We start from the raw sequence: 26,505 nt of genomic DNA on the forward strand, positions 1-26,505 counted from the left end.
CAGTGACTGGTTAGAATCTGAAACGACCTGAGTGAAGGCAGATTCAACAGTGATTTTCCAAATAGAATTTTATAATTATTTCAGTTAGATTTTGCAGAACCATAGGGAAAAATGCAGGGTAGTTGGATTATTGAGAATCTCTTACAGAGAGCCCACAGAAACACAGTGGGCCCAATGCACTCTCCCTGTGTTGTAACTACTCTGTGTTTCTATGATTTTAGGATTACCCAACACTCTCCTTCATGCACCTGAACAAAACTTCATGTGTCAATAAGGTGACTCATTGATATATTCTCAAGAACAATTTGAGTTGGGCAATAAATTCTGGCTTTGCACACATCGCATAAATAAAAAAAAATTATTAAGGTGCACTTATCTCAGACTTTGTCACCTGTTTTGGTTGAACGTGCATAGCTTCTCAACCAATTGTCAACAATACAGGAAGAGCAGAACAAAAAAGCAGGTTTGACAAGACCAAAATTCCAAAGGACACAGCCTTTTAAGCTAATAAATGAGGGTTAACCCTTTGAGGACTAAAGATTTTTTATATTTTTCTCCTAAATGGTAAGCTTGCAGCATTTTTTTCTGACTCTTTTACAACAGAGTTCCAGCAGCTGATAGCATGTCTGACAGGTGTGTTGTACATTTGGGAAAATATGAAAAATGTTTGTGTTTGCCTCGATTGAGAGCACCCACCTTTAACTCATTTAGAAAGAGTGTAGATATTCATGTAGCCCTATAAAGGTTAAAGGGTGGGGAAGAGAATTAGTGCTATTATTTTGGAATGTAGTGCACCTTCTGGCATTCAGTCCACCCTGATCTCTAGCTATTTCACTGCATCGGTGTCTATATCTGTTTACTTGGAATTATTTTTCTGTTTGTGAGCTTGAGCTAAAATTCCCAGGACGGTTTGTGGCTGACATCACATGACAATAGTTCTGATTACTCTAGATACCTGCAAGGTTGGCTTTAAATAATTCATACCATTTGCTTCGCTCTCTCCTTGTTCCAGCCACAAATGCTTTTAATTTTGTTTTTGTATTGTTTTTGTTGCAGATGAATTTTATATTTTATTTATGAGCACAGGTTCTACTTCATGCACATCTTTCAGCAAGGACTCGGGATGGCCAATGTGTTTGCATATCAGAGCTCTCAGATTGACTGGTGTGAAGACAATTTTCAGTTTTCAGAGAAAGTTGCTGAGTTTTACAACACGGTAAGGACTGGCTGCTGCTGTGTAATTTCTTAATTATGTCAGACAATTTAATGCACAAAAATTTGTAGTGGCATTTTAAACTATATCACTAACTAGAATTAGAATAGGCAGCAACTGTTGGAACTGCTTTAGAGAGATAAGTTGAAATAAGTTGCCTAAAGCAACATTTACATTAAATTCTGAACATTTTAATCCCTTTTGGCTGATCACAAACTAAGCCAGTGAATTTAAATTTATTTGTTGCCCTATGTGAATTGACTGATCTCTGTACCAAGGTAGCAAGTATAAAGGAATCCTTTATCTCTCCATGAAGAGCTCCTAGCTCCTTGGATGCCTTCATTCTGTTGTCTTATCCCTCATTAATATTGCTGATCTTCCACTGATGCCACTGTTGAGACTAGGGTCAGATCGATAAGTTCTATTTAGGTTCTCAAAAACATTTCTGAGACAATGGTCTCCAGATCTTGGAGGTGTAGTCATTCTCAGTCACTCCTCTGCTGGGGATATCCCCAGCGACTAGGGATGCTATCACAACAACAGAAGCAAGGTTTCAGATTGTTTTCAAGACTAAAGCACTTAAAAGAAATCACCACGGCTTAAACTATTCAGAATCATAAAGCACAGAAGTACACTAATGGACCTGTCATTATATAGAGCCCTGGTCATAGAGAATTATAGCACTGAAATTATAACTGTCAATCCATCATGTCTTCCCCAGCCATCAAGCACCTATCTCCTCTAATCCAATTTCCCAGCGCTTGGTCCATACCCTTACCAGGTGTTTCAAGTGCTGAAAAAAATGCTGCCAATTTCTAAAATAATTTTTTTGATAACTGGTTAAAAGGCCAGCGAAACTCCCAACTGGTGAGTGGAAGACTCCTCATTCATACACTGTATAGAGATAAAGACTTCAGTCTGACTGTGGACATACTCAGCAATGTCTCCTTGAAAAGTAAGTGAAGGAATTTGAATTGAGGTCTGACAGAATTTAGATACATAGGTCTACTTTGGGGAATGGTTTTTTTATACTTATTAACTGTGAATTAGTCCACACAAGAGGGAATCTCTTTATAGAAGAGATTCAGATGCATAAGAAGCAATCAATAAGCAATATTGATAATAATCCACCAAGATTTTCTGATGGGTACACAAAATGGCAGCACCTTTTGCATTTCTGGCAGAACCCGAGATGATTGATTTCAGAGCCAGTGCTTACAATCTTGGTTTTGTAGAATGTGGACAGTGAGGTTACATTTCTGTCATGTCAATGGAATCTGTCCAGTCCAATTGCTTTTACCTGTTTGGACTTTGCTGCGTTTATTCACCTGTGCTTTTCCATTATATTCTTGGCAGCCAGATCTGAACAGCAGCTTTCATTTATGATGTTTCGCTAGAATGAATTTGGACAAAATACTAGGCATTGAGGCAACAGACAGGTGACCAAACAGTTGGTCAAAGAAGTAGATTCGAGTATTGTAAAGGAAGAGGGAGATGAAGTGCTGGTTGATATGTTTACTTAAAGTATCAACCAAATTCTCCTTCCTCTTCAATTATCAATTAACTATGCCTCCTTAAACTCATGCAACAGCACTATTTAAAGTGTAATGATTATGACGATAAAACACAACTGATTTTTACTAGGAATTTCCTCATCCCTTTTCTAAAATGCACAGTTGCACTCAATTTGCTCCACATAAAATGTGTATGTAGCACAGTGACATTTTTGCCTGTCTGAAAGTCAGTGCTTAAAAGTAGTACTTTTCTTTGCTACCAGCTATTTTTGTTTGCAACCATTGAAATTCTGAATAAGGCAGCTACTTGGAGAGTTTGCTACTTGTGTAGCAAACAAAGGTATGTATATCTACTTGGGAATGTCTGAGCAAAACTCAGGTTCCTCAGAATGTGCTGACTTGCTCCAAATTTGCTAAACCACTGCTTCCAGTGCTTTGTTGCTAAAGGGGCTGTTCACTGTTGCTGTTGAAGAAGTTTGCCAGGAACTGTGAAGCAGAACTCTTGAGCTTTCAAGGAGTTGCCAGTAATGGGTTGGTTCAGTCCACCTTCTAAAGCTTTGAAAGAGGCAGGTCCATTTTGATTCTTTGTTATTGCTCATTCCTGCCACTGAAACTGCATTTTTTGCTTCTAAATATTATTTGTGCTAATCTGAAATATTAAAAAATAAAATGCTTGGTTTACCTTTTTTCAAAGACAGCACATCCTCCAGACTATTGAATATATTAAACAATGGAGCTTCTGATGCATGATTGAGATAAATTCATTGCTCATAGTGACATCAAGCTATTGTTCTGGTTGTACAAACACTCGAAACAAATTAATTCATTTTTTTGCCAGTTTGGTCACCACAAATAAAGATGGCCAGGGTTTTACCGGACTCCGGTTGCCCCATCCACCTGCTGAAAGATCGTGGTCCCTTGGTTCGTTATAGGAGCCCTGACCCAATAACTGCAATGTGGCATCAGGGCTTCTGTCTCTTTAAGGGACAAAGTCCCAGGCTTCAAAGGCTGTGGCGGTCAACTGGCTCTTCAGTGCCACATCCTTCCTGGGGAATCTGTAACATCTTGGCCAGTGTGTCACTGATTAAAATAATGGACAGGGAAATTAAACCATATAATATAGAGCCGAAGTCGGCCATTCAGCCCATCACGTTTGCTCTGCCATTCAGTGAATTTATGGCTGATCTAACAATTCTCAACTCCACCTTCCTGACCTTTCCCCATAACCCTTACTGACTAAAAATCTAGCTCAGCCTTGAATAAATGTAATGAACAGCCCTTTGTGGTAAAGAGTTCGCCAGGTTCACTATCCTCAGGGAAGAAATTCCTCCTCATTTCTGTCCTAACTGCGTGACCTCAATCTGTGATTGTGCCTCTGTTCCTAGATTCTCCCCAAGGGGGAACCAACCTATCCACATTGACCAAAACCCTTAAGAATCTCATATGTTTTGATAAGGTCACCTCTCATTCTTCTAAATTCCAATGTGCACTGGGTCTTTGAGGAGAAAGTGAGGTCTGCAGATGCTGGAGATCAGAGCTGAAAATGTGTTGCTGGAACAGGAAGAAGGGCTTATGCCCAAAACGTCGATTCTCCTGTTCCCTGGATGCTGCCTGACCTGCTGCACTGTTCCAGCAACACATTTTCAGCTGTGCACTGGATCTACCAACTCAACCATCTCTCATAAGGCAATCCCTCCATACCTGGTGTTAGCCTAATGAATGTTTTCAGGATTGCTTCCAATGCTGGTATATCTCTCCTTTAGATAAGGGAAAAAAAGTGTTCACAAGTGTGGTTACAAGTGCCTGGTTCAAGTAAGCCACTGCTACTTTTATGCTCTATTGCCTTTGAAACAAAGAGCAACATTCCCTTTGTCTTCATTATTACTTGCCAAACTTGTGCATTAGCTTTTAGTGATTTATAATATTAATTTATTCTGATTTCCTATTGCTTCAACTTACAGATCAGCAGTGTGAGTTTCTTCATATCGTCTCCTATAATGATGTATCTATTACATCCATATGCTCAGAAAAGGTCCAGAGCTGTGTATCTCATCTGGGTCATGATTATGTTTGTAGGTGAGTTGCACTGCATAATGATTACTTATCACTATTTGCCTGAGTGCAGTCTACACTGAAAACTCTGTTACATTAATCAATACGCAATAATTATATCTAATCTTGCTTCATTCTTACCAGACGAATACATAAAGCCTTTCAAAAATATCAATTTAAACAGAAAATGGTGGAGAAACTCAACAGGTCTATGGAGGGAAGAGTAATGATTCAAGTCTGATCTGACTCTTCTTCAGAACCTTTTCTGGTTTCTCCAGTACTTTTTGTCTTTATCTCAGATTTCTAGCATCTGCAGCATTTTGCTTTCAAATGGGTTGATTTAGTTTGAATAACCCTGCAGAGAAGGCAAGTAACAGGTCAGAAATTCACTTGTTCTATCAGCAGGCTTTGGTCATGACATAATCCCTACCCTGCCAATCAAGGATTTGTATTTAAAAAGGGGGCCAGAATGGCCGCAGGAAAACTTGGATACAAAGGCTTGTGGAGGTAAATAAGAAGGCTGTCCAAACCCATCCTGCCTCAGTTCCCTGATTCATCGCTGGAATTGAGGAGAGTGTAACAGAATGTACTTTTCCTCTGGATGTGAGCGAATGAAGTGTAGCTGACAGTTTTAGCAGCAGGAGTTTGTTGTTCAAAACCTGGGTAGCTGCCAGAAAATTTAAATAAACTTCTAAAGTCAGGAAAGGTGATTGTCCACATTCAGGTGGATTTTATTACCTCGCTGGCATTCTCCAGCACATTACTTTTCTGACAAACATATCTCACAGCTCCAAACATTCCTTTCTCCACAGCCACCTCCTTCAATTTCAACTAGAACCACAAACATTCACATACGCCCTTCTCCTATTGCCATCTCACACCCATCCCTCAGAGTAACCCTCTACAATTGTTCTCATTCTATCCTCAAAACACATTCCACTTCATACCTTTATCACAATTCTCACATTGCAAGAGAAAAGGTCTCCCCTTCCAACCCATGACCACCACCAGCCCCATCCCCAAACACCCACCCCAACTTCAGGGAGAGGTTGTGAACAAGGCAGAGATGGATCTGCAGCCGAAACCGCCCTGACCACTTTGGAGAAGGGTATTTCAGAGCTCAGCTGAGTGGCAGGCACACTGGGAGTTGGTGAACAAACAATTCCCCATCCCACAACTGAATCCAATTCCCATTCTCCCTGATTTGTCAGCTAAGTTGCTGTCCACTGTGCCAAAAGATTTCTTACGCAACATAATGAACATGTGAAGTTCCCAACAGCTAATTCTCCCATTCCCTGTTGGCTGAATATCAAAAGAGATACTATGTAGTGATTCTAAGGAGGTTAGCCAGGTGGGACTGATACAAAATGATTGGGGCTGTTAATCTGGTTCAGTCAGGGAGCCCTGTCTGACAGATAAGGACAGGAGTGCCAGATATCCTGAGAGCTGGATCAATGTCAAGGACTCTCCATGTGTAAATAAAGGCTGACTTGGTGGTGGTCTACCCGCATCTGTGCAGTTGTTTCACAGTAGTTTTTTAAAAACAATTTGTCCACAATGAGCCTGAATATTAATGCAGTGTGATTGTTTGAGTTATAATGTATTTTGAATCCTTTCTTCTATGCTTGTTATTTTATAGTCATCCCCACTGAAACACAACTGCCACCTACTGGCACAGACACATTAAAAACATTCAAATTTTTCTGAATTGAATTCCATGATTTAACACTATTCCATTACTACCTTTTTCATATCATCTTCAAGTACTTCTACGCCATTTCTGTATCACAAATATTAACAATTCCACTGACTGATACATGGGGGTACTTCAATTACAATATTTTCTGCGTTGAAAGACCCCTGCTATTGATATCTTTCCTTTACTCTAACTCACAATTTGTCACGTTAGCTTTTGATTGCTGATTGTCAAAAGTTTCAATGCCTTTTTCTAAAAGGAGTTATTGTTCAGAGATATTCTGGAAGAGTATTTCACTATGTTACTATTACATGGATAGATCACATGTTGGAGTTTTGCAAAAAAAAGGCGAGTAAAGAGTGAAAACATAGCAAATAAAAATTCACTAGCTGCTGTGAATTGGACAGCGGACCCAATGTGCCCCTTTCCTATTCTTTATAGTGTCTCTGACTGTAGAATTTGGAAGGTTGACTTCATATACTAAATTAGTAAACAGCAGCTTTTAGGGTCAGTTCTAGTCAGGATATTTTCTTACCCACTAAATGTAATAGTTTTCTTTTAAGCAGAAGCAAGAAGAGACTTGCTGGGGCAGAAAATAGGAAGCAAAGAGTGGGGATAAATGAGTGCTATGCTGGTTGACAATCAGTGACTAGTTGTACGCCTTAGGGATCTATGTTGGGACGGCAGTTAATCACAATTTACATAGGTGATTTGGAGTTGGGGACCACGCGTAGTGTGTCAAAGTTTGCAGATAACACTAAGATGATTGGCAGAGCAAAATGTGCAGAGGACTGTGAAACCTTGCAGAGGAACATAGCTTAAGTGAGTGGGAAAAGGTCTAGCAGATGGAATACAATGTTAATAAATGTGAAGTCATCCATTTTGGCAGGAGTAACAATAAACAGCACAATTACTTGAATGGTCAAAAGTTGCAGCATGGTGCTCTGCAGAGGGACCTGGGTATCCTTGTACATGAATCACAGAACATTGGTCTGCAGGTACTACAGGTTATTAGGAAGATAAGTGGAATTTTGTCCTTCATTGCTAAAGGGATTGAGTTTAAAAGCAGGGAGGTTATGTTGGAGCTGTATGGGGTGCTAGTGAGGCCACACCTGGAGTACTGCATGCATTTTGGTCTCCTTACTTGAGAAAGGATGTGCTGGCACAAGAGGGGATGGAGAGGAGGTTCACTAGGTTGATTATGCACGGTGGCCCAGTGGTTAGCACTGCTGCCTCACAACTCCAGGGACCCAGATTTGATTCCCGCCTCGGGTGACTGACTGTGTGGAGTTTGCATATTCTCCCCATGTCTGCGTGGGTTTCCTTTGGATGTTCCAATTTCCGCCCACAATCCAAAGATGTGCAGGTCAGCTGAATTGGCCGTGCTAATTTGCCCATATTGTTAGGTACATTAGTCAGAGGAAGATGGGTCTAGGTGGGTTACTCTTCGGAGGGTTGGTGTGGACTTGCTGGACCAAATGGCCTGTTTCCACATTGTAGATAATCTAATCTAATCTAAAAAAAATGTCTTTGGATCTATCCAATACTATAGTTTGATGGAGAGCGAATCCATTTATCAAAGTGAATGCAATGGTGACATGTATACAATAACTAATGAATACAGAAAGCACAAGTACAGCTCCAATAGATATCAACAATTGCATCCTAGATCAAAGACTGAATCTGGATCATGTCTGGTTTGTAAGAAATAAGATATATGCCATTTTATGTGATAGATTTTCTCATTGAATCAAAGAAGTCTGAAAAAAATGGAGTTTGGAAATTACATTTTTGCTCATGTCTGTTAGCTAAGTTCCTTATTTAATTTGATTGAATACTTTTGTCATTGTTGATTCTTTATAATAGGAGTTTTCTCAGCATACTACCACATGACCCTGAGCTACTTTGGTCAGTTATTAGATGAATTATCCATCCTGTGGGTCTTAGCAATTGGTTACATGCTATGGTTTCCCAGAAGACACATGGCAACATTCATCAAAACCAGGTAATAAATGTTTTGAGATTATTTAAATTGCTATTCAGTACTCAAAAAGACTAACCCAGAAAGTATCAGCTGAGATATGCCAGAAGTTCCAATGCATGCAGGGTACCGAGTTGGATGATCAGTCATGATCATATTGAAGTGAAGCAGACTTGAAGGACTAAATGGCCTATTCCTACTCCTTTTTTTAAAAGTTCATATGTTTAAATACTCCTGACAAATTCTGACCAATATTTCAAATGGCAAGACAATCATGATATAACCCCACATGAAGTTGGTATCTCAAAATCTCACTTTCCTCAGAGTCCAACCATGCTTTTATTTCTCTGAACGCAAGGAAAGAGTATGATTGTGACATAATTTTTCTTACCTAATGAATACAATGTTACTGGGGCTTCCAGAAAATTTCTCACCCAGAGTGTTTTGGTGCTGCAGACCACATTGCAGCTGTGATCAAGTCCATTACATAAAAAGGAGCTCAGCCTTGCATGGAAAGAATAAAATGCCCGCCATAGCAAAAGGAATGCAGTTCTGAATGGTCATCCACCTTAAGGATTGAGTACTGCATTGAACAGCAGTGTATATCACATCACAAAATCATGTAGCCAGACCTCAAAACATCAAACATTGAACTCCTAATTCTGCTGGAGAGCTTTCTGAGGCCATATTATTGAGGAAGGAAATCACTGAGGCACAGTGCCACACTATCAATCAACTGTAATGGTCCAGGGAAACATTAAGAAACATTTTGACATTAAGTTGTTTGCAGTAACAATATTAATGAATAGCATTGCCAAAAACAGCCCTTTTGAATATTATACTCATCCCTTTGAAAATTGTGAATGCTATTAATAGATAAACTTTTACATCAATCTTTTACGTCCAGCATTGCTCAGGCACCAGTGATAGGAAATATGCTAGATGAGCATGCTGCCTTGATGTGACTGCTTATGTGATTATCCTCAGAAATTTTTGAGATGAAGAAAGGGGAAAGGAACTGCCATCTTCCATATTATGTTGTTTCACACAACAGGAGAGTACATTTTGGGCCATTGTATTCATAGACATTGTGCCTATAATATTACTGTTTACATTTTCATGATCTAAATATTTTGCTCCATTCATAAAATATTTAATTACAGAAGCGACTGTTGTATATGAATAGCGAATATTTTGAGAATGTATACACTGTGTGTTAATGCCCTGTGTCATGATTTGGAGTAACTCTTCTGTCAAAGTTTACAACTAAACTGTCCATTTAAATGCTTTGAATTCAGTTATCCTGTAAACAATTGCCTATCATCCTGTAGTTGCATACCTTGTACCACTGGTGGCACAATACAGCCAACCAATGAAGTACTAAACTGCTTATATCAAATCTATATTTTCTGCCTTTAGGTTTTGTATCTTTAAGTTTCTAGGTAGCCAGAACCTGTCTCCTCCCACCTCACATACTTCATTGCCTTCCCAGTCCCAAGTTTTGAGATAGTCGATGTTAATCACCAAGCTCGTTAAAATTCCTTGGCCTTCCCAAATCTCCCCAGGTTGGCCCGAACTCATTGACTTACAAACTGTCCATACTCAAAGTGATGTTTTGGTTTATTTTCCCTTTTGGTTTCCAACCTCCACTTTCATCTTTAAATATGCCAGATTCTGCTCCTTAAATAGGAAATAGGAAACCAGGTAATAAATATTTTGAGATTACTTAAATTACTATTCAATTCTCAAAAAGACCAACCCAGAAAGTATCAGTTGAGATATGCCAGAAGTTCCAATGCATGCAGGGTACTACTGAGTTGGTTGATCAGTCATGATCATATTGAATAGTGAAGCAGGCTTGTAGGGCTGAATGGCCTACTCCTACTCCTTTTTTTTAATGTTTATTCTACAGTTTCTAAGGCCAAACCCCTTCCTCAGTCCCAATCCTTAAACATTCATTTCTATACACATGTTCCCCATCCAAACTTGACTCATTCAAATTTTCCCTAACTGCAACGTTGAATCCATCATTCCAAACTTAATTCTTGATCTGAAAAAAAAATCTGTTGGCTTCAAATTATTTTCTAATATTCCTAAGTAGTCTTCAACTTCTTCCTATACATAGCTATTTTCCCATTAGCTCCCAAGTACATCCTTCAAATTTTCAAATGCATTACCATTACATGAACTAAAGTGACTTAAATACCCATTTCTTATGCAAACTGTATCACAGTTTAAATTATACTCATTCTTAGATTGCCTGGTAGCTTAAATGTAGAACTTAAATGTTGGCAGTGACATAATGTGACTGGATGCAAAATTCTCAGCTCCTGTATCTGTTTTTATTGCTAAGTATGTCACCACTAATACAGCACAATATAGAGGGAAATCTGGTTGGAAAGAAACAGAAAGCACAGACCTAAAGCCCAAAGTTTCCTCCTTGACTTATTAACGTCTCTAGAATTGCACCCTCGTAACTGTTGTTTGCTAGTTTCAACTTATGCCTAAGTACCTTCCTAATCTTAGAAGCAGTTATTAAATAGGAACCAATAAATGAGTTTAAACAACAAATCCTAAAACCCATAAGAGGCCTGGGGTTATTCAATACAATCACATGGTATTGAAGGTAGATACCAAACTAATCTACTCATTCATACTCAGGAAGATGGCACACCCACTTCAAAAGGAGATATAAACTGAGACTGAGGGCATGCTTCAATATGGATTTATGTTGTATGTCACACAGACAACTAAGCGGTACCCAACTGTGGTTGCAGTTCCCAAACCAAAACAGCGACGTCCTCTTACAATCCCCTGTATATAGTTATCTTCATAAAACTTGTTAATGTTCACTCACCTGAGCACAGCATCCTCCCCAAACAAAATACCAAATCCATAATGTTCACTTCTTATTTGACTCTTAAAATGTAGGTTTCAATTTATCTAACCATCACTCATACATGCTAGGCACATGATATTTTGATAAATTGAAACAAAATACTATGAATGCTGGAAATCTGAAGCAAACACAGAAAATGCCAGGCTCCAAATGTTAATTGTTTAGTTCTCCACAGATGCTCTAAGAGCTGCTGAGTTTCTCCAGTATTCTCTGTGTTTATTTCATGACATATAGGAAAATGCAATTATGTTGTATAACTCCACAGAGGCCGGTATCCCATGACTAAATCACCCTTTATTCACATATGGAGAGTCCTGCACACTGATCCAGCTCCCTCAGGGCCAGCTCTCAGAGTGAGCCGTATCTCTGACACTCCTATCTTTATCTATGAGCCAGGACTCCCTGATTGGACCAGGTTAACAGCCCCAATCAGGGAACTCATATTCTACAAGGTCCACCTGGTTGACCTTGTTACAGTCACTAAAAACGTTAACAAGTGTTTGTTTGATATCATTAAACTTCATTCACTGAAACAGGAAATACAAAGCAGGCCCTGTGGGGATGAAAGTAATTTAAGATGCTCAAAATATTTAAATAGTATATTTTATAAAGTGATTTTTATTTCCTGGTACAGCTGAGAATGTGACTATAACATGGTGGTCTCAGAACAAGTGTAGTTGGAGGATAGTTGGATTTGAAGACTGAATGTGTCATGATTTTGAGGGTGAGATTAATTCAGATAGACGTTTGAGTTGGAAGACTTGGGAATATTGTAGTTAGATGATTGTATCATTTGTGGCAAATTTCTAAGCTTTTTAAAACTATGTAATCAGTTTGGACAAAATCAAATGGAGAACAACATCCAGCCCAAGTACTTGCTTTCACCCATAAACCTGGAAAAGTAAAGTAAAACTGCTGTAGAGTCATAAAGCATGGAAACAGACACTTTGGTCCAACTCATTCAGGCGGCTAGACATCCCAATCTGACCTTGACCTATTTGCCAGCATTTGGCCCATATCCCTCTAAACCCATTTATTTACCCATCCAAATGCCTTTTTTAGATTACTTACAGTGTGGAAACAGGCCCTTCGGCCCAACAAGTCCACACCGACCCGCTGAAGTGCAACCCACCCAAACCCATTCCCCTACATTTACCCCTTCACCTAATACTACGGGCAATTTACCATGGCCAATTCACCTAACTCACACATTTTTGGATTGTAGGAGGAAACCGGAGAACCTAGAGGAAACCCACGCAGACACGGAGAGAATGTGCAAACTCCACACAGAGGGTTGCCTGAGGCGGGAATTGAACCCGGGTCTCTGGCGCAAAAAGTTGTAATTGTACCAAACTCCACCACTTCCTCTAGGAGCTTGTTCCATACATGCACCATCCTCTATGTGAAAAAAATACCCCTCTGGTCCCTTTTAAATCTTTCCTCTTTCACCTTAAATCTATGCCCTCTCGTTTTATGCTCTCCCATCTTAGGAAAAGACCTTGGCTGTTCACCCTAACCATGTCCCTCATGATTTTACAAACTTCTGTAAGGTCCCCCCTCAGCCTCTGATGCTTGAGATAAAAAAAGCCCCAGCCTATTCAGCCTCTCCCTTTAACTCAAACCCGTCAGTCTTGGCAACATCCTTGTAAATCTTTTCTGCACCCTCTCAAGTTTGACAACATCCTTTCTATAGAAGGGTGACCAGGATTGTACACAGAATTCTAAAAATGGTCAAGCCAATGTAGCCCCAACACAATATAGGAGAGAAAGCTGGTGGTGAGTTTAACCTGAGGGTTGTTACCATGCCTCAGCTGAGGGGTGTGGTTGAGAAGATGGGGCCTCTCTGGTAATCTCAGTTGGTGTGGGAATTGAACCTATAGCTGTTAGCGACATTCTGAATTGCAAACTAGATATCTAGCCAACTGAGCTAACCAACCTTCCCCTCACATACTACGTCTGCATGTACACACAATGTTCGTAAAATAGCTTACAGAGTCCCTTTATTTAAAAAAAGGAGAAAATTAAAAATGCTAAAATTCCAAAATGAAAATTGAAACCATATGAACATTTTTATTTTTTTGAAGAGGAATTTGATTTTGGGAAACAGTTTTACTGTCCAAAATTTACTGAAATGTGTTTTCTCTCCCTCTGTAGGAAGTCCTTTTCACTGATTGTCTTTCTTGCTGCATTGCTGAGCACAATCCTGTCATTTTTTAAACCAACAGTGAATGCTTATGCACTGAACTGTGTTGCCTTACACATTATTTATGTGATTTCACTTGAATTGAAAAGGTAAGAACTTTGCAACAAGTTAAATTTGAAAAATAGATTGGCATCAAAATAGTTATGTATTACATTTATAATTGATTGTCTGAGGATTAAGTTTTATATTTTTAACAATATCCTATTATCCAAAATATCCCTCCAGGTAAATGGACCTAATTTCACTCTGTGGGTGAGATCTTGACTGAGGGAAACTCTTGCCCACTATAAGTATACTATAAGTTTGGAAAATTCAATGTTTGTGAGAAGATTTGTAGATCGGGTGCTCGTTGCTGTGGTTCTGTTTGCCGAGCTGGAAGTTTTTGTTGCAAACGTTTCGTCCCCTGTCTAGGTGACATCCTCAGTGCTTGGGAGACTCCTATGAAGCGCTTCCATGGTGTTTCCTCCGGCATTTATAGTGGCCTGTCCCTGCCGCTTCCGGTTGTCAGTTTCAGCTGTCCGCTGTAGTGGCCGGTATATTGGGTCCAGGTCGACCTGGACCCAATATACCGGCCACTACAGCGGACAGCTGAAACTGACAACCGGAAGCGGCAGGGACAGGCCACTATAAATGCCGGAGGAAACACCACAGAAGCGCTTCACAGGAGGCTCCCAAGCACTGAGGATGTCACCTAGACAGGGGACGAAACGTTTGCAACAAAAACTTTCAGCTCGGCGAACAGAACCACAGCAAGTTTGGAAAATGTACCATTGTTTCAGAACAAATGCCTTATGAATTAATTTTGACATCTTTCCAGAGTAAATGATGATTAAACGTCACAAGGAGTTGGCATGATTTTTAGTTGGAGATATGACAATGTTATTTATCAATTCATAATATCTGATCGTTCACAGTCATTTTCACCCTTTGAAATGCAGTCATTGTGAAGCATGACTACCACTCTTCTTGCAGCGTTTGATAAAGTCTTTTAATGACATTGGCTGAGAGATAAATATTGAACTCTCTCGTTCTTCGTTGAATTGTTTCATGGAGTCTTTTGCATCCACCTGAGAAGCAAATTGCCACTTCATTTCAACTATAAATCCTCAAAATGTGGCACTTTTAGCTTTGCATGTCCCCTCTATACTCGTTTAAATGCTCCAAGTCTCCAGAGTGGGACTGAAGACCCATAACCTTCTGATTCCAAGGTGTAAGTGCTGCCGCGAAGCTATTATTGATGTGGAAGATGAAGTAACTCATTGCTCACCCAAGTGAGAGTTCCATTTATCTTTCTTTTTAAAACTTTAGGATTGCACAACTTCACTGTAATTTCTGGATGTGTTATCACTAATGCACAGTAGAGAAGCCAGTTGAAGTGGTCCAGTAATAGTGATGCAGAAACATTTGATGAGATTGGAAACAACTGATATAAATAATGTGAACTGATTGAGATGGACTCGTATGTATAAGTTCTAAATTTTCTGATTTGGAGTGTGCAATAGATTGCCACAGCCTCTCATAACATGCTATTTGTTCCAAAACTGTATGGAAAAACTGACAGAAAACATAGGAGGTGTTCAATGTCACCAGAATAAATTCCACCAAGTTTGTTCAACCTGATGTACCCAATAATCTGCCAGAGTCAAAACACCTCAGGAGCAAATAAAAGTTAGAGCAGAATACACAATATAGAATTCTCAAGCTGGGTGACAAAAAGGCAAGTACAATAAAATTGTGGGGTGATCACATTGAGAAAAGTGACATGAGTGAGAGATTTATGATAAAAATAGTGAGACAGGTTGCAATTCCAGTTAAAGATTGCTTTATTATGTTTATTCTTTCAGATGCACGGATCAAAGAATAATTAACCTAGCCATTGTGACTGTGGCCTGGTGGTTTGTGGCGATTTCTTGCTGGCTAAGTGATCGCTTACTCTGTGGTTTCTGGAGACAGATAAATTTTTACTACCTCCATAGTTTCTGGTAAATCTGCTTTAAGCTAAACAGTTTCTCAACACTATTGTTGTTGTTTGTGATCTCTTATTTTTTGTAAAGTAGTTGTTAAAGATGATGACAATTGTTACACTTTGAGTCTTTTCATTTTCCCAATATTGTCAATAAATGTTAGGTTTCTCTTCCAGGCAAGTTCTCTGTTGCCTCAATCATACCTTCAGCAGTACTGATGTCTAAGTTTGCTTTTTGTAATTCTTCTAGGATAACATATTGAAAGATCCTTCTGCTGATTAACTGCTGGAATTGTCTGATGTCTCTTCATGATCTTTTTCCAAATGCAAAAGACAGCTCAAAACCACTTTACTTTTCAACAATTGTGTAGATATATTTAACAATCTTGTGGCAATGTTCCAAATGAGTCGGAAGATCCACTGCTGTGTGACTATAGGATTATAATGTATAACAGAGGAAGTGTTGTAATTTACTACAGCCTTACTCGCAGGGGACCACACTAGAACAAAGAAAGGTTTGAGAGGAGGCAAAAGCAGGGCAGGCCTACAGAAGCAGGTAACTGATACAAAATCCTGAAATACCCACCCTAAAGCTCTGGGAGCGTACCCACATGGACTTCAAGATATTTTCGAAGCAACATGTTTTAGAGATATTTTTACACATCTCTGGGTCAAGTGGGACTTCATCCCAGGCTCTTTTGGAACACTGTGTTCTCTTCTGGTCACCCTGGTACAGGAAATATGTTATAAAACTTGAAAGAGTTCAGAAAAGATTTACAAGGGTGTTGCCAGGGTTGGAGGGTTTGAGCTACAGGGGGAGGCTGAACAGGCTGGGGCTGTGTTCCCTGAAGCGTCGGAGGCTGAGGGGTGACCTTATCGAGGTTTAGAAAATCATGAGGGGCATGGACAGGGTGAATAGCCAAGGTCTTTTCCACAGGCTGGGGGCGTACAAAACTTTACGGCATAGGTTTAGGGTGAGAGGGGATAGATTTAAAAGGGACCTTAGTGGCAACTTTTTCCCACAGAGTGGTGTGTGAATGGAATGAGCTGCCAGAGGAAGTGATAGAGGCTGGTATTTAAAAGACATCTGGATGGGGACATGAATAGGAAGGGTTTAGAGGGATATGGACCAAATGCTGACAAAGGGGACTAGATTAGACTAGGATTAGGATATCTGGTCGGCATGGATAAATTGGACTAAAGGGTCTGTTTCGGTGCTGTACATCTCTATGACTCCTAGTTTAGAGGTAGGGCATGACCATTGCACACAAGATCTCTACCCACGTGGACTACAATGTTTTAGAAGATAATTCTCCACTCGAGGGGAATTAGGGATGGGCAATTATTGCTGGCCTTGCCAGTGTGGCCCACATTTCATGAATAAAGAAAGATCAGGGATTGAGTGGGAGAAGCAGATAAAACAGCAGGAGTTAAAGGAATTTGGAATAAAGGGACATTATGAATAAATGTTAAGGCTAGAAGAAAGGCAAACTTTTATTTCATATCTGTATCTATGTAGGAAAGCTCACAGTAATTTGATAACCTGAAAATGGATCTTGAGACACGAGGCTGTTAACAATACAGACTGAGCAGAATATAAGCTCAACAACAGCACCTAGTGTTGGGAGACAGGAAGCTGCATGCACAGGAAACTGCCATAATGAATGCTTAACATTGAATGTTTTAACATTTTATGTATTGGCATTAAAAAGGTCATTAAAAAGTCTTGGTAAGAGAAAGTTCTGGAAAAGGAAGCTCCAGCCAATCTCCATAGCATCGTCTATGGCGAGTGGAGACCATGTGCTGTCTTCAGCTGAGGCAAAGTAGGATTGGATGAGCCATATCGATCGAAGATGAGGGCCTTTTAGATGGTGGACAGGCACTAGGGTGTCAGGAAGTGAGTTATCTGCCACAGAATTCCCAGGCTCTGACTTGCTCTTGTAGCAGTAGCATTCAGATAGCTGGTCCTGTTCATTTTCTGACTGGAGAGGCCATTTAAAGAGAAACAGCTTTACACACAGACCCATGTACTGCACAGACACAGACCTGTGCATCCTTAATCCCTAGCCATCCAGGCCTTGACATACTGTTTGCTGCACACCTCTCGGCATCAGACATTGCTGGACATTAACTCATGCCAGCACTTCTGGCCAAAAAATGTTTTAGGACGAGAGAAAATGGTATCAGCAGGAACCCTGTTAATTTTGCTTCCACATACTGTAGAAGGCTGTCAATACAGATATGATCCTGTACATATGTGAGTTAGGCATCAGGCTGGCACAGTTACGTTTGAGGCTGGATACAGACACAAACATACAGATGTAATGCCAAAATAGCAAAACTCATAAAAGCATGTGAATTCATATACCAAGCAATGTCATCTGTGCCACCAAAGTGCCCTGAATAAGTTTTGTTCTTTTTCTCCTTTCCATTTATCACGGTCCCTGGTTCCACAGCTGAGGTGGAGGGAGCCTACTTGGCAGAGGGGCCTGTTAGCCTTGGAGGTTTGGTTGGATGAACCTGGGGCCATTTGTGTCTGAATGTCCAGACATGCCAAAAATCTTCTTGCCAGAGGCAAGTAGGCCCTCCTTATTTTCAACTTCCAGTGGTCAAGGATGTCAGGAAGAGTGACGGGTCCAGCCACTTCTGAGAGGAGACTTCTGAGAGGCCTGTGTGTGGTTCCTCCACCAGATAATTATCTCCTGGCACTAGCCTGTCTCCTGGTTCCCTGTCTGGATCAGTGGTGCTGGAAGAGCACAGCAGTTCAGGCAGCATCCGAGGACAGGCAAAGTCCGAGGACAGGCAAAATCGACATTTCGGGCAAAAGCCCTTCATGAAGGGCTTTTGCCCGAAACGTCGATTTTGCCTGTCCTCGGACTTTGCCTGTCCTCGGATGCTGCCTGAACTGCTGTGCTCTTCCAGTACCACTGATCCAGAATCTGGTTTCCAGCATCTGCAGTCATTGTTTTTACCTCAGGTTCCCTGTCACCGTGTTTAAGTCCTGAGGACGCTTGGCCTCCAGAGATGGAGTGCAGGTGTGTGCAGATCCGGAGGGTGCTGGACCTGAGTCTCCATGGCAACCATCAACCTATAAATCAAGGCTGCCAGATGGTCACATCTGCCACCTCTGGCTTCTGAAGGCCATTGTGCCCCATCTTCCTGTCCACTACTCCTGTTCCTCTCTGTGCATGTGAACGAAAGTCCTGATTGCCAGCACAAGATCCTCTCCTGCCTGGGACTGATCATTTGACTGATCTCCAGCAGTTCTCCAAGTGCCAAATGACCTGGGACATTCCTTCCTTGGCCAGCTGTGGCGCTCTCACAGTGAGGTACTCACCAACCTTCTCAAGCTAATGTTCCCATTGAGATGTCAGTATCTGGCCTGTGTGGAGATACTGGAGGCAATCTTGCTAATGCTTCTCTGAGGGCTCCTTACTGTCATTCTCAGAGGATCAAAGAGCTGGCTTCAAGCAGAGCAGGCCATTTTTTTGTACAGGTGGTTGACATCCCACTGGTACCTGCAAAACAAAATAAGAGAAATCGTTGCATTCTGTGGTTAGAAGCATTGTGTAGTGAATGGCACTGATAGTGGGATAGTAGAATAAAGAGTGGGACTTATTTGATTGGGCAAGACATGGATGTCTCAGCATCCCCACAGGAAAAGGTCCCTGAATTCTCCCGCAAACACCAAGATTCTTTCCTTGTAGGGGCTGAGGAATCTAACATTGAGCATCGCTCCACGTGTTCAGGCCCTTTCTGCCCAGATGTGGCTATCTTCACATGTAGTGAGAGAATAAGTAAGGCCAGAGTTGGTAGTGTGCATGTTGGTGAAGCTGCAGGTGGGGATAAGGTGGTGAAATGTTCTGAAGAATTAAGTAGGTAGCACAAGACCTTACAGGGTTAATGGTTTGACAGGTTGGGGAGTGTGAGAGGGGATGAGGGAAGATGTTGCAGGCAGAAGTGAGAGTGGCCAAGAATGAGCCTTGATGGAAGGAAGATCCAGTAGAACAGAGAGAGACAGAGTGTGAGGTAGCAGAGAGAAGAGTGTGACACATACCTTGGAGGAATGAAGAAGGTCACGGACCTTCTTATGGCACTGCAGGCCATTCCTTTGCACCACTGGGATTGTACTGACCAGGGCGTGAACTCTGCCAGGGTCTGGTGTTGTGGTCTCCTGAGCCAGTCCTCTGGAAGAGGATATCCCTCCTTTGGACCACACCCTTGACTAGATCCTCAAGTCCCCGTTGTGATGAATCATAGCGCTATCTTCCCCATCATCAACATGCTCTGAATCTGTCCATTGCGAAGCAGGGCAGCTTCGGAATGTCAGAGCCTCCAAGTGCACAGCGGCCTTTTAATTATCGCCAGGGATGACTGTCTTTTGGCAGATATCCAGCGAGTATAAATTCTTCTGGGGATGGTGCATAGTAAGATGGGGCTTGAATCAGATGTAGGGGTTGGGTAGGGAGTTAATAACATGATTTAGCGAGAAATGTAGGTTGTATAGTGAGAAACTCTTCAAAACATTCAACACAACTCTCACTTTGCTAAAAAGGACAAGATTCAGCCCATGAGATTTCTTTAGTTCATTATGAATATATGATTAAATGCTAGCAAATATAATGTGCTCACGTACAGTAAAATAGTATTGTTTATTCTTATTTGGAACAAATATTTTGCATACAGAACAATTCCTTTTTTAAATCCTTTACCACCAGTGGATTGCAACTGATCTGATTCTTTACAGTTTCAAGTTTACGTTGTCCCTAGATTGAAAAAATATTACTTGGTTAGTTAGGACTTCTAGGATTTAAATAACAGACAATGTGATTCAAAAAGGAGCTGTCAATCATCTACAATGATCCAACTCTTAACAGTTTACATTTGAACACGTGTGTTCTCCCTCAAGCTATGAACATGTGGACAATTGACCAAATCTTGTAAAGCACCTAAGAATTTAGAATGTGAGTAGTAATTTGTGTACTGTACCTAAAAATGGCTTTTAAATTTCTTATGTGTTGTGACTCAATGCATTTGACCCTTCTGAGATTTTAAAATTGATAACTTTGATCAATGGCTATGTTTGAATTGAAGACCTGAGTCAGGTTTTCATTTAGTGGAACAAGCCCTTCTTTTACTTTAATTTATTATGTGGGACCTATTCTGTAGCCAGAAGTTCTGATTGGCATGTTATACTTGGCAACCTGAACCCTGCTTGCTGATCTCATGGACTCTAAGATGACTCAGCAGCTCAGAGCACAGAAGATATTACTGAGAATATTTTAGATTGCCTGGTTAGTGCAGGAGATGTGTCATTGACATTTTGATGAGAAAAACAAATCTTGTTATTACTGTGCTGTTTTTTTTCTGTACTTAATATTGGAAGAAGTTGTCTAGTAGCTTATAGTCTGAACCATGTTCATATACAATGTATATTTCTCTCCCAAAGAAGTCTACGGGAACATGTTGTGATGAGTTGCAGTGATTCAGAGTACAGTCATAAGAGTTCTTTGTTTGACCCTTGGGACTCTACATTTAACTAGATACAGGAAATATTTACTCTGGTTCATAAGATCTGCCAGTCACTCTGAATCCTAACCTAAAAATGTAACACCTCAGCAAAACCTATTAGCCTCTCACTTACAGGCAGTTCACACATATTTTCCAGTGAATTTTTTTTACTTAAGCAAATATAGTACTGATTTTCCTCAATCATAGTGGTATTAGACAGCATGAGTAGATTGTTGCACTTCTCAAGGGCATCATGTAAGCACCACATCTTTGGAATGTGGGAGGAAACCAGAGCACCTGGAGAAAACCCATTCAGACACAGAGAAAATGGTCAAGCTCCAAACAGACAGTCGCCCAAATCTGGGATCGATCCCAGGTCCCTGGTGCTGTGAGGCAGCAGTGCTAACCACTGAGCCATCATGCCACCCCACATTTAAAGGTGTTTTAAACATTGTATTGTACCTACATGCATAGTGGGCGGCACGGTGGCACAGTGGTTAGCACTGCTGCCTCACAGCGCCAGAGACCCGGGTTCATTTCCCGCCTCAGGCGACTGACTGTGTGGAGTTTGCACATTCTCCCCGTGTCTGCGTGGGTTTCCTCCGGGTGCTCCGGTTTCTTCCCACTGTCACAAAGATGTGCAGGTCAGGTGATTTGGCTGTGCTAAATTGCCGGTAGTGTTAGGTGTAGGGGTGTGGGTCGGTGTGGACTTGTTGGGCCGAACGGCCTGTTTCCACACTGTAAGTAATCTAAGAATACATCCACCACTTCCTCAGGAAGGTCATTCCTCCCACAAACCACCTTCAGTGTAAACATTTGGCCTCTCATGTCTTTTTAAAATCTATCTCTTCTCACCTTAAAAATGTGCCCCCTATTCCTGAAATCCCCATCCTATGGAAAAGACACCTACCATTAACCCTATCTATACTCCTCAAGATTTTATAAACTTCTACAAGGTCTCTCAACCTCCTATGTTCCAGTGAAAGAAGTTCCAGCCTATCCAAGCTTTCTTTATATCTCAAACCTTCTATACCCGGCAACATCCTGATAAATCTCTTCTAAACCCTCTACAGCTTGATAATATCCTTCCGAGATATAGGTGACCAGAACTGGACACAGTATTCCAGTAGAAGTCTCACCTATGCCTTGTACAGCCTCAACATGACTTCACAATTGGTATACTCAAAGAACTGAACAATGAAGCCAAGCATAGAAAATGCCTATTTAACCACCCTATCTATATGTGGTACAAATTCAAAGAATTATGTACCTGCACCCATAGGTCCTCTGTTGTACAACACTACCCAAGGCCCTACCATTAAGTGTATAAGCCCTATCCTTTACACTCTATTCATTGACTTGGATGATTTAAGAAAGCAGATATTGGGTTTGATGTTTGGCTTTGTTATGTGCCACAGTGGCTCAGTGGTTAGCACTGCTGCCTCATAGCACCAGGGACCCAGGTTCAATTCCACCCTGGCAACCTTCTGTGTGGAGTTTGCATACTGTCCCTGTGCGGTTGCTCTGGTTTCCTCCTGCGGTCCAAAGATGTGCAGGTTAAATGGACTGGCCATGCCAAATTGCCCTTGATGTTCATGCAGGTTAGGTGGATTATACATGAAAAATTCAGAGTTTCAGGGATAGGGTAAATCTGTGTGGGATGCTCTTTAGAGGGTTGGTGTGGACTGGATGGTCCAAATGGCCTACTTCCACACTATAGGATTCTCTGATGTGATAAAGACTAAAGAACAACCAAATGAAATCCTGTGTGTTATGAACTTTCCTAACTAGTTTTGATCTATTTTTTGCAGGCACGTGCTGATTAATATCGCAGTTGTCCATGGCACAACATTGTTTGCATATTTTGATGCATTTTATGAAATTCCAGAGACCAACCCAGAAGTCAAATATTGGCCTGTAGACTCGCAATGGTTGGGTCTACCATACCTTGCAATTGGAGACAAGGATCATCTCCGAAAGTCCTGCTGAAGGGGTTATATGTTCTTAAATTATACAATATATTTTATCATTCAGTTCCTACATATAATATTTTAATAATGCCACTGTGGGATCTTAATGATGGTGGGCACAAGGAACCTGATCTGAAATGATACATTTGTCTTTTACTTACACAGTTCACAGTACTGTTGGCCATGCATTATTAGAAGATTGTGTTAGTTTTTAAAATCTGGAGGATTTATTTCTATTTTAGTTATTTTGAATTTATGTTTTTTTTTCCTGTGATTTCAGGTGAAGACCAGAGATTATACTTATAAATATTTTTGGGCCCAATGTCAGTATACAGCACTGTTCAGTAAAATATGACATGGGTTATCAGCAGGTAAAATAATGTAATATTCCACTTTCCAAAACCAGCCATCCTAATGGAATTCCTGAAGAACAAAAGGCACAGTAATCTGAGTAATATTAGTAATTTGTCCTGTGAAGCATGGACCAGAATGGATTTGGGGGACAAAACACTTTTATTCTTAACTTGGGGAAAGTATTTATTTTAATTATGATTGGATATCTGTTAATTACATAACAGGCATGCACATCCTTTGTAGTGTGTCTTCTGACAAAACAAAATTTGTCAATATGATTATATACCACTGCATTGCAATGCAGGATTAATGAGCCACAAGTATAAGTATTGATGCATTTGCATCCCAGGTGCACTTGTTATAGTACAATCTGCCTGTAAAGCGTGTAAGACACTTTTCACTGTAACTCAGTATTTGTGACAATAATAAGTCAAATCAAATGAGTGTTACCATAGAGTCATAGAGATGTACAGCATGGAAACAGACCCTTTGGTCCAACCTGTCCACGCCAACCAGATATCCCAACCCAATCTCGTCCCACCTGCCAGCACCTGGCCCATATCCCTCCAAACCCTTCCTATATACCCATCCAAATGCCTTTTAAATGTTGCAATTGTACCAGCCTCCACCACTTCCTTTGGCAGCTTATTCCATACTTGTACTACCCTCTGCGTGAAGAGTTGCCCCTTAGGTCTCTTTTATATTTTTCCCCTCTCACCCTAAACCTATGCCCTCTAGTTCAGGACTCCCCCACCCCAGAGAAAAGACTTTGTCTCTCAATCCTATCCATGTCCCTCATAATTTTGTAAACCTCTATAAGATCACCCCTCAGCCTCCGACGCTCCAGGGAAAACAGCCCCAGCCTGTTCAGCCTCTCCCTATACCTCAAATCCTCCAACCCTGGCAATATCCTTGTAAATCTTTTCTGAACCCTGTCAAGTTTCACAACACCTTTCCGATAGGAAGGAGACCAGAATTGCACGAGATATTCCAACAGTAGCCTAACCAATGTCCTGTACAGCGGCAACATGACCTCCCAACTCCTGTACTCAATACTCTGACCAATAAAGGAAAACATACTAAACCCCTTCTTCACTATCCTATCTGCGAATCCCCTTTCAAGGAGCTATGAACCTGCACCCCAAGGTCTCTTTGTTCAGCAACACTCCCTTGGACCTTACCATTAAGTGTATAAGTCCTGCAAAGGTTTGCTTTCCCAAAATGCAGCACCTCACATTTATATGAGTTAAACTCCATCTGCCACTTCTCAGCCCATTGGCCCATCTGATCAAGATCCTGTTGTAATCCGAGGTCACCTTCTTCACTGTCCACTACACCTCCAATTTTGGTGTCATCTGCAAACTTACTAACTATATCTCTTATGCTCGCATCCAAATTATTTATATAAATGACAAAAAGTAGAGGACCCAGCACCGATCCTTGTGGCACTCCACTGGTCACAGGCAACATGACCTGAAAAACAACCCTCCACCAACATGCTGTGTCTTCTATCTTTGAGCCAATTCTGTAGTGAAACTTTTTTTCTTAAGCTATGGAGTGCACAATTCATTTAGTCGTAGAGTTGACAGCGAAAGAGGAGTTGAGAAGTGTGGTGCTGGAAAAACACAGAAGGCCAGGCAGCATTCGAGGAGCAGGAGAATCAACATTTCGGGCATAAGCCCTTCTTCAGCAAAAGGGGAGACCATTTCACCCATCTAGATCTACTTACTCTATTTTCATACAAAAACAAAACACTGTAGTTTCTATTTTTTTAAAAAATTGATGAAAATATGAACTAGGTCAGATAGCATCTTCAGAAGATAGTCCCAGCATTTTCTCTATTCCAAGCGACTTCCAAACTCTGGCAGTTTCATTATATCCACCCATCACTTTTACTTTTCAAATATTTATCCAATTATACTTTAAATAACATGCTCAAATGTTAGTCATACAAATATACAAGTCGGGAGCAGAAGTCGACCATTGTGCCCCTCGAACCTGCTCTGCTATTCAGTAAGATAATGGCTGATCTCTTTGTGCACGGAATTCCTAATTCTCCTGATGATCTTTGATTCCCTTGCCGACCAAAAAATGATCTACTTCTACCTTAAAAATATTTAATGACCCCCGCTTCAACTGTCTTCTGAGGCAGAGAGTTCCAGAGTCACACAACCCTCTGAGAGAAAAGAACTCCTACTCATCTCAGTCATACAATGGCTACCCCTAATTGTATGATAGTATTCCCCGTGTCTGGACTCACACACAAGAGGAAGCCTCCTCTTCACATCCACCTTGCAAGATCATTACATTCAAATCACCCATCACATTTCTCAGTTTCAGGGGAAAAAGTTCAGTCTGTCCAATCTTTCCTCATAAGACAAGCCACTCATTCCATAACTGAAACATAACATCTGTAGTTCTATGTTCAATTCCTCTCACAATAATGGATAGCATCCCATTAGCTTTCTTGACTGGAACACCAACATTCTCTGCGGTTTGAAATTCTGTAGTCATTATCATTCGAGTAAAATGCCGTGTGTTCATTCTCCCTGCCAAAGTAAACAACTTCACATTTTCCCACATTATATTCCATCTGCCAGTTTTTTGCCCACTCACTCAACTTATCTAAACCCACATGAAACTTCCTTTCTTTTTCACAATGACTTTCCTGCCATCTGTGCCTTCTGTGAATGTACCTCCTACACCTTTACTTTCCTCATCTAAGTTATTGATGTAAGTTCTTAAAGATTGAAGCCCCAGCACTGATTCTTGTAGGACTCCACTGCTAATTAGACAAAGACCTATTTACATATGCTGTCTGGTTTAGGGCAAAAGCCCTCCCAAAACGTCGATTTTCCCGCTCCTTGGTTACTGCCTGACCTGCTGTGCTTTTCTAGCACCACTCTAATCTTGACTCTGATCGCCAACATCTGCAGTCCTCACTTTCCCCTGTTTTCTGCCAGTCAGCCAATCTTCTATCCATGTCAATATGTTAAACCTCTTCAACATGAACCTTGAATGTCTGCAATAAATTTTAATACAGCAGCTTATCATATGTCTTCTGGAAATCTAACTTTAGGCTCCCTTTATCCACAGCCTGTTATTATTTCAAAGAATTCTATTAAATTAATTAAACATCATTTCCCTTT

At 40.8% G+C, this 26,505-nt stretch overlaps 1 protein-coding gene across 2 annotated transcripts; it reads left to right on the forward strand.

Moving 5' to 3' along the window:
- Positions 1-577: 577 nt before the first annotated feature.
- On the forward strand, positions 578-23,786 carry acer1 (alkaline ceramidase 1). 2 transcript variants are annotated; one of them, XM_043721095.1, is made up of 7 exons: positions 578-633; positions 1,057-1,216; positions 4,689-4,803; positions 8,342-8,480; positions 13,510-13,647; positions 15,403-15,540; positions 22,844-23,786. In XM_043721095.1, the coding sequence occupies exons 2-7, from the start codon at positions 1,097-1,099 to the stop codon at positions 23,019-23,021; spliced, it is 828 nt and encodes a 275-aa protein (XP_043577030.1). In that variant the 5' UTR covers positions 578-633; positions 1,057-1,096; the 3' UTR covers positions 23,022-23,786. The 2 variants fall into 2 exon arrangements, with proteins under 2 accessions (XP_043577030.1, XP_043577029.1); XM_043721094.1 differs by lacking the exon at positions 578-633 and adding an exon at positions 805-962.
- Positions 23,787-26,505: the final 2,719 nt, after the last annotated feature.

This window comes from Chiloscyllium plagiosum, chromosome 31, assembly GCF_004010195.1.
Source record: "Chiloscyllium plagiosum isolate BGI_BamShark_2017 chromosome 31, ASM401019v2, whole genome shotgun sequence".
Lineage (NCBI taxonomy): Eukaryota > Metazoa > Chordata > Chondrichthyes > Orectolobiformes > Hemiscylliidae > Chiloscyllium > Chiloscyllium plagiosum.

Bases quoted from the DNA above. Each gene is read 5' to 3' on its own strand.
- acer1 (XM_043721095.1), top strand. From the start codon at position 1,097: ATGCACATCTTTCAGCAAGGACTCGGGATGGCCAATGTGTTTGCATAT. The intron at 1,217-4,688 runs GTAAGGACTGGC...TTCAACTTACAG, and splicing joins TTGCTGAGTTTTACAACACG to ATCAGCAGTGTGAGTTTCTT. The intron at 15,541-22,843 runs GTAAATCTGCTT...TATTTTTTGCAG, and splicing joins TACTACCTCCATAGTTTCTG to GCACGTGCTGATTAATATCG.